The 14,698-nt window shown below is 39.5% G+C and overlaps 1 protein-coding gene across 3 annotated transcripts in view; it reads left to right on the top strand.

Moving 5' to 3' along the window:
* Positions 1-14,698, top strand: part of Cep350 (centrosomal protein 350) — a 157,697-nt gene that overhangs the window by 123,597 nt on the left and 19,402 nt on the right. For all 3 annotated transcript variants that reach the window (XM_031385383.1, XM_031385392.1, XM_031385375.1), the window contains 4 exons: positions 3,706-3,899; positions 7,521-7,665; positions 10,930-11,090; positions 14,510-14,646. In XM_031385383.1, coding sequence (XP_031241243.1) covers positions 3,706-3,899; positions 7,521-7,665; positions 10,930-11,090; positions 14,510-14,646 — 637 coding nt within the window. The remainder of the gene's footprint in view (positions 1-3,705; positions 3,900-7,520; positions 7,666-10,929; positions 11,091-14,509; positions 14,647-14,698) is intronic.

The following is a 14,698-nucleotide window of genomic DNA, read 5'->3' as shown; positions in this document are numbered from 1 at the left end:
AGTATCTCTATTATAAACAGTGTCACAGATATCTTTAGCATAGTTTAGAGTGTATATATAGATGCGTATATCATGTGTCAACTTAGAGTACAGCAGGTTTCAGACTCTTCGCTTAACCAAAATATTCTTCTTTGATGTTGTCTGTTCTGTTGGTTGCAGCCCATTGCTTACAGCTCTCGTGAGTTAGCTCTCACAGTTGGGAAGTGTCCCAGCAGAGCAGTTCTCAGATGGTTTTGGCCTCCGGACCTATTTATATTTGTAGAAATTGTTGAGAACCACAGAGAATTTTAGTTCATGTGTTTGCAGATATGCTTATACATATTTACCATATTAGGAATTAAAACTAAAAAAAAAGGTTTAACAATTTTGGGGTTGGGGATTTAACTCAATGTTAGAACAAGGTTTAGTTCTTTGTTTTGTTTGAGCCATGGTTTCTCTGTGTACCTCTGGCTGTCCTGGTTTAGGCCAGGCTGGCCTCCAACTCACAGAGATCTTCCTGCTTCTGCTTTCTGAGTGCTGTGATTAAAAGTGTGTGCCACCAACACCTAGCTTAGGTTCAGTTCTTAGTTTTAGAAACCAGAGAGAGAGAGAAAGATGGGGAGAGGGAGAGAAGAGGGAGAGGAAGGGAATTTTGCAAAAAGACACCCTCCCCCCAAACAAGGAAACTAAATATTAACTTATTTTTAAAAGAAGTAACAAATGGCTAGGGAAATAGCTGGTAGAGTGTTACCCAGCAGTCATGCAGGAAAACCTGGACCAGTTGCCAGTACCACAGACCCAGTCATGGAAGGTGGAGGCAGGAGGATCAGAGATTCAAGGTCATCTGGAGTACATATTGAGTTGAGGCTAGCCTGGGCTACATGAGACCCTTTCTCAAAAATAAAATTGAAAAAAATAAACATTGCCCTAATAACTAAAAAAAATGTAAAATAAATTTCCCCCAAAAAAGGTACCTCCAAAGAGAATTGTTTTACAGTTTATCAAGTAATTTTAATGTCAGACTGAGTAAAATGAATTGTATTCTTATATCTGTTTCTTTTTTTTTTTTAAGATTTGTTTATTTTATGTATGTGAGTACACTGTAGCTATACAGGTAGTGTGACCCTTCATGTGGTTGTTGGGAACTGAATTTTTAGGACCTCTGCTTACTCGGCCCTGCTCACTCAGGCCCAAAGATTTACTTATTATTATACATAAGTACACTGTAGCTGACTTCAGACACACCAGAAGAGGGCGTCAGATCTCATTATGGGTGGTTGTAAGCTATCATGTGGTTACTGGGATTTGAACTCAGGACCTTCAAAAGAGCAGTCAGTGCTCTTACCCGCTGAGCCACGCTGAGCCATGCTGAGCCATCTTACCAGTCCCTTATATCTGTTTCTATATTTGACTTGTGACAGTGTTTTCTGGGTATACATATACATGAATATGTAAAAGATATACTACAGCTAGCTGTACCACTATTCATAAGAAGAGTATTTGAAATAGAAAAAACCTTACATTTCTATTAATGGTATACTAATATATTCCAGTAATCAGCATGTATATTTGCATATTTTACCATGCTCAATTAAATGAAAAAAGAATATAGCTATGCAAATCAACATGTAAGATGCAAAGTAAATCACAGGTGGCCACAAGTGGTTTGCCGATTCCTTTTCTAGGCCATTTCAGAACACGTGAAGTTAAATAATCTAGTAACAAATGATACATAAAGAAAACCAAAAGTTTTCGTGTGGTCTCTCTCCAGCTTCGGCTGGAAGGTAAATTAAAAATAGCTTCCTGTGTTAAAGCTGTTCACTAGGAACTGTGGGATGTAAGTGTGTGGCGTGTGACCAGGTCAGTGGAGGGAAACTTTCTCAGAGCTGCCCTCTAGCCCATCGAGAGTAGCCAGCTCATAAGTTTGGATGATATAAGCAACAGGGTCCAGGGAAAAAAATAAAAGAAGCCAAAAGCAGTCAGCATGGGTTGATTGAAGCAGCTAAAGTTCACTCTAAGCACAGCTGAGTCTTGTATTTAAGTGTCCATAGCTAACAGACCTTTTGAAACAGCCAAGCAGAACCCTAATGAAAATGACTATCGTCATTATTTCCCTTCAAAATGAAATCAATAAAAACTTGGCTGTCATCACCATCAGTTACCTTCAGAATGGATTCTGCAGGAAGCCTTCTTGTAGCTACTCATGTCCAAAAAGAAGTCTTCTGCAGAAGTGCCAGAGTGACACAGACAGTGACGACTAGGGTGGTGGGATTTCAGCTTATGGGGTCTAGCTGGGTGACCCAAGCAAGGTACTGTTTAGGTAAGAACTTTATTATTTAGTAATAGGGAGCTGAAAAAGTTAAAAGTGGGAACATGGCAGATGTCCCTACAAGCAGGAGCTCAAGCAGTTTACCTTCCTTCTTAGAATAGTGTTCAAGAAATCAGTGGTCTTGAACTTTTCCCAAACCTTCATTTTTAAAGTGATATACCAGAACAGTGTGAGTTGTTTCTCAACCAATCAAAGGTTTTTGTTTTTGTTTTTTTTTCAAAATTGAAATGGGAAATTAAGTAATAATGATTTTTAAAATTTAAGGTTATTATCATTATATATATATATGTGTGTGTGTGTGATGTTTTAGTACATGTGAGGTTATTACCCGTTGTATATGTGTGTGGTGTTTTAGTACATGTGAATGCAGCTCTAGTGTACCATAGTGCAGGTGTGGAGGCCAGAGAACAACTTTTGGAAGTTGTTCTGAGGATCAAACTCAGGTCATCAGACTGGAGTGACAAGCACTTTTACCCTCTGTGCCATCTCTCTGCTATACTGATAGGGACTCTTACATTCTCTAAAGGTAGACATTGTTAAGTATAGATTAAAGACGCATTTCACTGTTTACTATGCTCTCGTCATTGTGCAGTGATGTACTCCAGTATGTGCACAAGGCCATGAAGTCCCTTACAGGAACTTGCTTGCTGTGTAATTGTTTCAACTCAGGTTCCAACAGTGGCGAGTTTATTTGGATTTTGTTAAGCTTAATTTCCCATGCAGTTCCTAGTTGCCCAAGCGGACTTTATGACATGACACAGTGTTCTGTATCCGTGTGTGTTACCTAGTCGGGTGACCACGTGTATGCGTGCCTGACTGTGTGCCTACGTGCATGTGTGTACACGATTGTGTGTGTGTGCCTGTGCACAGGTCTCGTTCAGGCATTCTATAGTACCTCACTGTATGAATATGGCATTCTATAGTACCTCACTGTATGAATATGGCATTCTATAGTACCTCACTGTATGAATATGGCATTCTATAGTACCTCACTGTATGAATATGGCACATTTGGGCTTCTCCTCTCAGCATGGAAAAAGTCGGCTGTATATACCAAGACTTCTCTGGACTATAACCTAGGAGAAAAAATTTTAGGTCATAAAGTATTTGTTTCATCTTTTCCAAAAGCACTAAAATATTTTCCAAAGTGACTGAAGCAGTTTCCAGTTTGCGAGTTATAACAACTGTACACCTTCATATTTAGTCAGCCATCATCACTGTATATACATGATGAATATCTGCCCTCCAATGGTGTTAGCCAAAATTGCTAATGAACAGACTTTATTAGTAAATGTTAAATAATGTAGTTGTATACTGAAAAAGAGTCTAAAATGTACCATGTTTATTTCTTCATTGACAAAGATTGGACATTTTTTGTTTTTATCTTGTATTTCTAGGCATAGCAAGTGAAGAGGGACCACCGATGCCTTCTTACTCTCCGAGGGACAGTGAAAGTTGTGTTCCAGAAGAACTTGGCAGTCCACCGTCTGAGTGTAGGGCCCAGGCACAGCCTGGGAGTCCAGATCACAGCTTACTTACTGAGGAGATGGTTTGCTCTCAGGAACTGGAACCTACATCTCCTGGTGAACATGTGAGTCAATGCCTACTTACAGCTTAAAACCTCTCTAGAAAAAACTATGTGTTGAGAAGGTATGACTAATAGTTACAGTATTCCTGTTAAGGGCAGCACTGTCACCCATGCTTGTAACATGCAGGATTTAACATTTGGAGAGAAATATAACTTTTAATAAGCTTATATTTATAAGTATATGAATTTAGCTTTAGTAGCAGTCAAAATTAGACTCAGTCAAGTCTAATAATATTAAAGAGATAGTACTTTAATTAGAGTTACTATTGCTGTAATGAAACCCCACGCCCTAAAGAAAGTTGGGAGGAAAGGTTTATTTGGCTTACATTTCCAAATCACTGTTCATCATCGAAGGAAGTCAGAGCAGGAGCTCAAACGGCAGCAAGCGGAGGCAGGAGCTGAGGCAGAAGCCATGGAGGGTGTTGCCTACTAGCTTGTTCCACCTGCTTTCTTTCTGAGCCCAGCGTAGTGGCAAACAGTGAGCTGGGCCCTTCTCCATGATCACTAGTTAAGAAAATGCCCTTCAAGCTTTCATACAGCCCTATCTTATGGAGGCATTTTCTCAGTTGAGGTTCCCTCCTCTCAGATGACTCTAGGTTGTGTCAAGTGTCATAAAAACAAGGGAAGGGATTTTTAAAATCTGTAACAGGACCAGTGAGATGGCTCAGTGGGTGAAAAGGGAGTTAACTACCAAGTTTGATGGCCTGGCTTTGATTCTCAGAATAGAGACAACAAACTCCCACAAGTTTTCCTCTGACTAGCATGTGGCGTGTGTGTGTGTGTGTGTGTGTGTGTGTGTGTGCACGAACATACAGAAACACACACACAGAGTAATGAAGATTATGTAAACATGACAATTCTTTTGCAAATCTGCTTTGTCTTAAAAAGCATAAGATTTTTAAAACATACCAAAGTGCCTTTGCTATAATTTAGTTAGTAATTGCTAGTTCATAATCAGAATAAGAGTGATGATTTGCTGGGCAGTGGTGGCGCACACCTTTAATCCCAGCACTTGGGAGGTAGAGGTAGGTTGATTTCTGAGTTCGAGGCCAGCCTGGTCTACAGAGTGAGTTCCAGGACAGCCAGGGCTACACAGAGAAACCTTGTCTTGAAAAACAAAACAAAACAAAAGAGTGATATTATATTGCTTTAAAATATCTGAAATGAATGGTTTTCAATTATCACATTGGGCATTATTAGAATAATGATAATCTTTTATTCTGAATTTCATAGAAAGATAAAAACTCAAGATAGAAATTTGCCTGTTTTTAAAACTGATTTCTACAATATTAAGACATCACCATAGCAATAAGAAACACTAACAAATGTAATAGTAAAGCTTCTTTATTGACAAAAGTTACATATGTGCTAGTGTGCATGTTTCTGCATGTAAAAGTCAGAAGACGCTTGTAGGAGTCAGTGCTCCCCTAACCACGTGGGTTCCAGCAGTTGAGCTCAAGTTGTAGGTCGGCAGCAAGTGCTTGAATCTGCCAAAACATTTGACTGGCCCACGTTAAACCTCCTTAATTTTAAAAATATGGATAGAAACATCTACGGTTAGAATTTTGATTTAAAATTGTTATTTTATGTTTATGGGTGTCTGGCAGCATGTATGCCTATGCACCATTTGTGTGCCTGGTACCCAAGGAAACCATAAGAGGACATTGGATCCTGAAACTGGAGCTACAAATGGTGATGAGCCACCTTGTGGGTGCTAGGATTTGAACCTAGGTCCTCTGCAAGAGCAGCCCTGGTCTTCAGAGTGAGAACCTGGCTTAAATTATATATAATATTGAAATATAGAGTATATATAAACTTAATATAATTATAGTGGATTATAATTAAAATATAGTGAAACCCAGTATTCTTATGCTAATCAAGAAATTGCATTAAAGAAGAAAAAGAAGAGGGTTTCATTTTTTTATTCACTTAATATCCTGATTGCCCCCCCCCCCGGGCACACCCTCCCACAATCCCTACCCCATTCCCCCTTCTCCTCTGAGAGGATGGAGTCCACCCTCGGTATCCCCCACTCTGGAACATTAAGTCTCTGTGGAACTAGGCACATCCTCTTCCACTGAGACCAGACAAGGCAGCCTAGCTAGAACAACATATCCCACAGCCAGGCAACAGCTTTTGGGATAGCCCTCTACATCAGTTGTTGGGGAGCAACATGAAGTCCAAGCTGCACATCTGCTACATATGTGTGGGGAGGCCTAGGTCCAGTGCATGTATGTTCTTTGTTAGCTGGTTCAAGCTCTTAGAGCCTCAAGGATCTAAGTTAGTTGACCCTGATGGTCTTCCCGTTGAGTTCCTATCTCCTTCAGGGCCCTCAATCCTTCCCCCAACTCTTCATTAAGAGTCTCCAGCCTTCATCCATTGCTTGTCTGATTCAGCTGCTAGGTGGAGTCTCTGAAGATAGCCATACTAGACTCCTATGTGCAAGCATAACAGAGTAACATTAATAGTGCCAGGAATTGGTGCTTGCTCATGGATGGGTCTCTAGTTGGGCTGGTTATTGGTTGGTCGTTCTCTCAGTCTCTGCTCCATTTCTCGTAGACAGGATAGATTTTTGGGTTGAAAGTTTTATGGATGGGTTGGAGTTCCTATTGCTCCACTGGGTTTCCTGCCCTGGCTATAGGAGGTGGCCTCTTTAGGTTCCATATCCCCAATGCTATGAGTCTCAGCTAAGGTCTCCCCTGTTGATTCTTAGGCACTTCCCCTTTCCCAGGTGCCTGTCTCGTCCTCTAGATGTCTTCCACCCCTGCCAGTTGCAGATTTCCATTCATTCTCATGGCCATCTGGCCATCCCTCATGTCCCACCCCATACCTGAGCCTGACCCCCCCATCTCCCTCCCATCAAGTTCCCTCCCTCAATCTGCATCCTGCAAGTATTATATTCCCTCTTCTAAGTGAGATTCAAGCTTCCTCGCTTGGGCCTTCTTTCTTGTTTACCTTCTTTGGGTCTGTGGAGTAGCATGGGTATCCTGTATTTTATAGCTAATATCCACTTATCAGTGAGTACATACCATGCATGTCCTTTTGGTTTGGGGTTACCTCACTCAGGATGATATTCTCAAGTTCCATCCATTTGCCTGCAAAATTCATGATGTCTTTGTTTTTAATAGCTGAATAGTAGATATACCACATTTTCTTTTTCCATTTTTCAGTTGAGGGACATCTAGATTGTTTCCAATAACATTTTTTAAACTTCTTTTTTTACCTTTTGTGAAATTATAAAGTTGTGCTAAAATTTAATAATTCAATTATATAAATTATTAAATTTGATGTTTATTTGATATGAAAATGTATTTAAATGTACTTTAAAAATAATTACTTAAAACATTGTAATTGGGGGCTGGAAAAATGACTCAGTGCTTAAGAGCACTTGCTGCTCTTGCAGAGGCCCAGGTTCAGTTCCCAGCACCCGCATGGCAGTAACTGTAGTTGCAGGGGATTCCACACCCTTTGCTGGCCTCCATAGGCACTAGCCGTGCTCATTCAGGTAATAAATAAATACATTTTAAAACATTGTAATTGTTATCTTTCTTGGTTGTATCTCAGATTTAAATATAAGTTCAGTTGTATGACATATAATTCCTGTTTGACTTTCTGTTTGAACAGTCACCTCCCAAAAGTTGCTTATCTGTGTCAAAGCAAGAATCTAGCAAAGCAAGTCACAGGACTGAAGGACACTGTCACCTGCCTGTCAAGTCTCACCAATCCTGTTACAGTTGGTCGGATGAGTCACTGTCTATGACACAGTCAGGTAAGGCTGCAATGAGTTTCTTCTTTTGTTTTTGAATTCTCCTTTAATAAGCTTTGTCTGACCATATGCTAGCATTCTGTTATCCTTTGTTGCTTTGTATAGGCAAGATTAACTCATGCTCAGTGGTTATCATTGATAATTATATCCTTGATTCCACAAATTGCAACTAACTTTATTCTCTTGTGTTAGTAGACATTTATCTCTCCAAACATTTCTTTCCATTTGTCCACGCCTGACAGTGGCTGTGTTTCTATAGCACTCTGTACTTCAGTGTGCCATATGTGCTCAGCACAGCTGGTAGGTCCGCGGGGCCCACTAGGTCTGGATTGAACTCCTGGCGGCAGGTTGTTTTCTCAACATTTATAACACCAGTGCCACATAGGTACATGTGGTCGGCGTTTATTAATTTTTTTCAATGAGTTATTAATAACCATGAGGTTAGAAGGTTGTGGAATCATATAGCACAAATCTCAAAGGAGCCATGTAGAGAAACAATAGCCTGTGGATGGTTATAGGAACATTCTAGTTTTTTTTATATACTTCTCCCTGTTCATGTCTCTGTTGAATGTTGATTTTGAAAGACTGAATAGCTTCTACCTTGCAAGGCATCAGGAGTTTGTTGGTCTTGAAAAGCTTATCTAAAGGGAAAGTGCTGTGTTTATTAGAATTATGAGGAAAATGAATGTAGTATTGAGTATTGCCATATATATTGATAAGCAAATATTGCCATTTGAGCTTATTCTTAACTTAAAAGACATTAGTGTTTTGTTTTGTTTTGTTTTTCTTTTAAAGTAAAAATGGTTTAGTTGTTTGTATGAGAGGAAGTGGACGGGGAAGTAGTTTAATCAGGGAAGTCCTTGTTGCAAGCATGAAGACCCCAGGTTAGCTCCTAGAGCCCCTGTGTGAAGGGAACTGGGCATAATGGTATGAGCTTGTAATATATTCCAGGAGAAGTGGAGATAGGCACATGCTTGGGGCTTGTTGGCCACAGTCTAGACATGGCCTGGGGAGAAACCATGTTTCAGAAAACAAGTTGGATGTGCCTGAAGAAAAACATCCAAGGTAGATTCCTGCCTCCACCAAACACACCCATGTACAGCCACACACTTATGAACCGCCCCCCCTCCCACATACACACATTTTTTAAAAGGTAGATAATATACCATAATTCAACTGTTTTCCTGATGATTGATTATCTAGATATTCTTAAATGTTCACAGTTTTAAAAAATATTGATTCAAAATCATGTGGAAAACAAAGTTTACATGTGGTCTCCTACACATAAGAAGGTAGCTTCTCAAATTTAAAGGCACATAAATAACTCGAGGGTTTTGTTTATTGTTGTTTTGTTTTGTTTTGAAGTCGGGGTCTCACTAGTAGCTCTGGTTGTCCTAGAATTCACTATATAGATCAGGCTCATAGACTCAGACTCATAGCGATCAACCTGCTTCTCCCTCCCGAGTACTGGGATTAAAAGCGTGTACCACTACACCAGGCTTAACTCTGTTTTTCGAGACAGATCTCATGTAGGCCAGGCTGGCCTCCTCCTACCTTCCAGGGATGGAACTACAGGCATGTGCCACCACTCTTGGCTTAGAAGCATGTAAACTCCTCAGGCCAGAGAAGTCATTGTTAGGAAAGATGATTAATTTAACCCAGACTGCAGCAAATGAATATAAAGCCCCAAGCGCTTAGAGCTTTCAACCTAAAACCACTTATTTATTTGAGTACACTGTAGCTGTCTTCAGACACACCAGAAGAGGGCATCGGATCCCATTACAGATGGTTGTGAGCCACCATGTGGTTGCTGGGAATTGAACTCAGGATCTCTGGAAGAGCAGTCAGTGCTCTTGGCCGCTGAGCCATCTCTCCAGCCCCCAAACCACTTATTTTCTTCAAGAGTTAAGAGAAAGCACGTGAAGATGATGCTCCTGACACTGCTTGTTTTAGCACATGTTACGTCAGTGCTGAGAGATCATGGGAACTCAGCTTTTCTTTGTAGCCCAGATATTGGGTTCACACCATTTTTAAGAGACAGTACTCTTTTCTGCATTTCAATGGTTTCTTAGGTAACTTAACTGAGATTACCTAGTCTCAAGATGAATGAAACACTACACATCTGAGTCTGGTTTCCAGTATGAGAGTCCTAAAGGGTATGGAAATGCCATCCTTGTGTGATTCTAAGAGGTGTGGGAATGCTCATTTATGTACTGCGTAAGTTGTATGTGCAGTGAGGTAAGCAGTGGCTCTGAATACTGCCTGTTTATTTCCTTAGCCTCTGGATGACAGGTTGTAATGCAGCGCCTCCCTGGGATGTTGCCATGACTAGGCCTCTCATGTGCAGAAGTAAAGTATTGGGGAGAAACAATAACTGATTTTAATCAGTTTTACTTTAGTACTTTTTAAAGCCTTCAAAGAAACAGTAGGGCATATTTTTATGTGATAATAAGATTTCAGTTAATGATTCACAATTCAAAATTTAAAATTCTAATTTTATCTAAATTTGACTTTAAAAATATAGCAGCATGTATTAATATCTAAGAAGGACAGTTTATGAACATCTTGCTACCAGACATAATTTTTTACAGAAAGTATAAATTTCACTAACATAAAAATTTAAACTTTAACTATGTATCTTGCTAAAATACAGTTTTTCAAAATCTACTTACAGTTTCAAATAGTGAGCTGACAGGATTGCTCAGTGGTTAAGAATCTTTGCTTCACAAGCCTGACAACCTGAGTTCAAGCCCTGGAACTCACAGTAGGAGACAATCAACTCCCAAAGGTTGTCTTCGCTGTCATGCACACACATACACACTGTTCACAATAATTATAGATAAAAGCAAATGAATAGTACCATTAGAAATTAGAAAGACAATTAGGAAGACTAAAGCAAAAGGAAGATCTTGGAAAAAAAGCAAGCATGTATTTTATTAATAACATTTTTCAGAAGCTCAATTTTTAAAATTTTAAATATTAACTTTACCCGGGCGGTAGTGGCGCACGCCTTTAATCCCAGCACTTGGGAGGCAGAGGCAGGCGGATTTCTGAGTTCGAGGCCAGCCTGGTCTACAGAGTGAGTTCCAGGACAGCCAGGGCTACACGGAGAAACCCGGTCTTGAAAACCAAAAAAAAAAAAAAAAAAAAAAATTAACTTTAAGCATTATAGCTTTTCTTTATTAGTTACTGAGTTAATTTTATTTATTCTTTAAAAATTTATTACAAGGTTTGTTACAATTAATTACAAGGTTTTGTTTCCCTCAGAAACCACGTCTGACCAGAGTGACATTGAAGGGAGGATCAGAGCCCTGAAGGACAAGCTGCGGAAGAGGAAGTCAGTCGTGGAGCAGCTGAAGAAGGAGCAGAGGAAACGACAAAAGGAAAGATTAAAAGCCCAAGAGGCCAGTCTGCTCAGACAGCTGGAGGTGAGCCGGAGGCGTGTCAGCAGCCAGGGCCAGCTCCTAAGGATAGCTCAGGTGTTACTGCTACAAAAGTAGTCATATAGTGTCACGTTTTATCATCTTTAAAAACAGATGAGGAGATATCTACAGTATTACACTAAATATTAAATATTAAAATAAAAAATTTTCTGATAATGGTACTGGCCAGGCAGTGGTGGTGGCCTTTAATCCCAGCACTCTTAAGGCAGACAAGTGGATCTCTGTGAGTTCGAGTCTAGCCTGGTCTACAGAGCGAGTCCCAGCACAGCCAGAGCTACACAGAGAAACTATGTCTCAAAAAGATCATGGTGATAAAAAAAGATTATCCATAATCTCTTAAAAAGATTAAGATGGATGGACAGACAGATAGATCTAGATATTCACACTGTTGTTGCCCTTCTGTTCTCATAAGAAGGCCACACAACCCTTGGGCTAATTTAGGACAGCTCCTAATTGATAGCAGCAGGTTGCCTCCCTCCTGTGCTCTAGCAGCCTTCCATGCTCTGCCTGACACTAAGTCTGATTGTGCTGCCGTCCTCCTCCTGTCTCCTCCTAGAGTCCAGTTCCCTGATTGTTCTTCTACCGAGGCCCTTTGTTCTATCCCATTCCTGTTGTCATTAGTCTAGAGCCTGGCTCGGGTTCTGGGACCCTTACCCTGTACCATCTGTGCAGCCTCCTCGTTATTACTGCCTCTGGCTGATTTTTCTACATACCTCATCTCTGTCTGTCTATTTCCCTCTTCCCCTCCTTTCTCCCTGCCTCTTTTACCTTCTTTTTCATTCTTTCCTTCCCCCAGCCTCCCCTTCCTCTCTACAGCCTCTCCCTGCTGCCCTAGCCTCCTTGTCCTAGTACAGCAGTCTGTCCTTATGCCACCGCTTCTGCCTGGACACTTTCAAATTTTCAAAACATTTGAAACTGTTAGAGCTTCAAGTTTACCAAGTGTGTGAAAGTGCATTGCTGTGTTGAACCAAGTTATCTGTCCTTTTAATTTTTACCCATTGACTAATTTCCTTACGAAAATAAAATGGCTATTTTTATATGATGATTATTTAAAAATTGTACTCAGCTTTGGCTGATTATACTCAGATAATTGGATGCATCTTATTTTATCCCCAGAGCAGTGAAATATGGGTAGTACCTCTTGAGTTTCAATAAGATTAAGGATCCAGGGACACACAGCCCACAAATGATAAAAGAAGGAGTTTTATTTATTTCTAATTCCAAATTCTATGTTTTCCCATGAAAATAGGCCTTTTAGTAAATGTGGAAATAATAAACATTTGCATGGGTACATCACATGATGACAGACCAGGCATGGTAACTAGTGTTTTGAAGTCAGAAGAGTGGTTATAATAGATAACCAGCCCTAGATAGCCACACATTCCTATAATCACCTTAGGAATCTGAAATAGAAATGTGAGTTCAAATCCATCCTGACCCACATAGTGAGTTCCAGATCATTATGAGCTATATACTGCAACCCCAGCTCTAGGGAATTAAGTACACTGTAGCTGTATTCAGACACCCCAGAAGAGGGCAGCAGATCTCATTACAGATGGTTGTGAGCTACCACGTGGTTGATGGGATTTGAACTCAGGACCCTCCAGAAGAGCAGTCAGTGCTCCTAACTGCTGAGCCATCTCTCCAGCCCAAGGAATCACCCATGTTTTTAGTATTAATCATTAACTAAGCAGCAGCAGAGGCACCGTGGCTGTGCTGGGAGTTCATGTGGGAAAGCAGTTCAAAAGCGGAGGTGACATTCAGAAACTTAATGGCTAGACAAATTTCAGCTTTATCTGACTGGTCATGCAATGCCGAGCCATTAAATTAATACTGGAAATAAATTAAGAATAAACAGTGTTGCTAAAAATGCACTTTATTATAATCTTGGTACTTAGGAATTTGAGGCAAGAGGATCTCAAGTTTGAGCCTAGCCTGTGCTACATACCAAATGCTGTCTCAAAAAAATGTTACAAAGTTGTAAAAAATACTTCATTGATAGAAAATCTCTAGAAAAAGTACCTCATGATCCATCTCATTCAACATTTGGCTGAGTGGCTAAATAAAAATGAAAGACTGCTATGTGTTTTAAGTTTTGAAATTACATTATGTCATAGAGAAATAAGTATACATGGCAATTTATATGAAAAAGGGATTTATTGGTCACAGATTTAATAAATAAACTAAAATTAGATCAGTATTGCTTTCAGATATGAGTATCTATACCTTTTATATAGACCTAGCTAGATGGGCCAGCATGTTATATATGCTTAGTTAATGATTAATACTAAAATTTGTAAAAACATGGGTGATTCCTTGGGCTGGAGAGATGGCTCAGCAGTTAGGAGCACTGACTGCTCTTCTGGAGGGTCCTGAGTTCAAATCCCATCAACAGCTCACAACTATCTGTAATGAGATCTGCCGCCCTCTTCTGGGGTGTCTGAATATAGCTACAGTGTACTTACATATAATAAATAAATAAATCTTAAAAAAAAAATGGGTAATTCCAATGAAGATAATATGCAAGATAAGAGTTATCTACCTATCTAGTGGGGATTTTAGTCCAGAAATTAAGAATTTATAATAATTAGCAAGGATCTATCAATCATTCTTTCACTCTATAAAGATTTATTGCCTAGAAATCTTTTTAGTCTAGTTTAGGCCAGACATAAATATAGCCTGAATAAAAAGTGTTGAGCTTTTATTTTAAGCTACTACATCCAATAGAGTTATACAATTGAGTTTAGCCCTCCAGGTGGAAGAGGCATGTAATAGATGGAGGGTCCATCTTAAATGCCATACTAATGCTAGTTACGAAGCATTGACGTTCTGGTGGTTAATAAAGACTGGGTATTTTAATAACCAGGCACCAGTGTTAGTGATTCTGACCTTCTGACTGGTTACACTCAATTTCCCCCAACTTCTATTTCTTAAGAAGTTTACAGCCAGTGAAACTCTGAAACAAAACAACATACAAGGCAGGGTGTTGTAGCTCAAGTCTTTAGTCCCAGCACTAGGAGGAGGCAGAGGCAGATTGGTCTCTGTGAATTCAAGTCCTGCTCTGCATAGTATAAATTCTAGGTCAGCTAAAGCTACCAACCTCAATCCCCAATGCGGCCTGCAAAGCCACAAAATAAGAGTGTAGACTGCAGAAAATAGCATATAACAAAGATTTTAGTGTGCCTGGGTGATTATCATTCATATTTTGTTTGGATTGAAACTATAATTTGTTGCTTCATTTTCTACAGTGGTGAAGATATGACGGGGAGCAGGGAGGGAATCTTTATATTCTGTCTTTTTACTAGTTGAATATTTAAATTATGCTATTTAAAATTTTTAAATATTCTTACAATTTAAAATATCTCTTAGAACATTATGCATAATAACTTCTCTAACTCTTCCAGACTTATGATGAATTCATTAAGAAAACTGAAGGTGAGCTCAGTCAAGATTTGGACACATCCCCAACATCCAAATTTCAAATTAAGATTCTCTCCTCCGTATCTGAAAAACCCAAAATCAAGCCACATCCACTTCACAGGTAACAACTTTTAAAACTTAAATATATTTGGATATATTTGATAACAGATAAG

Source organism: Mastomys coucha, unplaced genomic scaffold (genome assembly GCF_008632895.1).
Source record: "Mastomys coucha isolate ucsf_1 unplaced genomic scaffold, UCSF_Mcou_1 pScaffold1, whole genome shotgun sequence".
NCBI lineage: Eukaryota > Metazoa > Chordata > Mammalia > Rodentia > Muridae > Mastomys > Mastomys coucha.
This window is presented reverse-complemented; position numbering and strand designations above follow the sequence as displayed.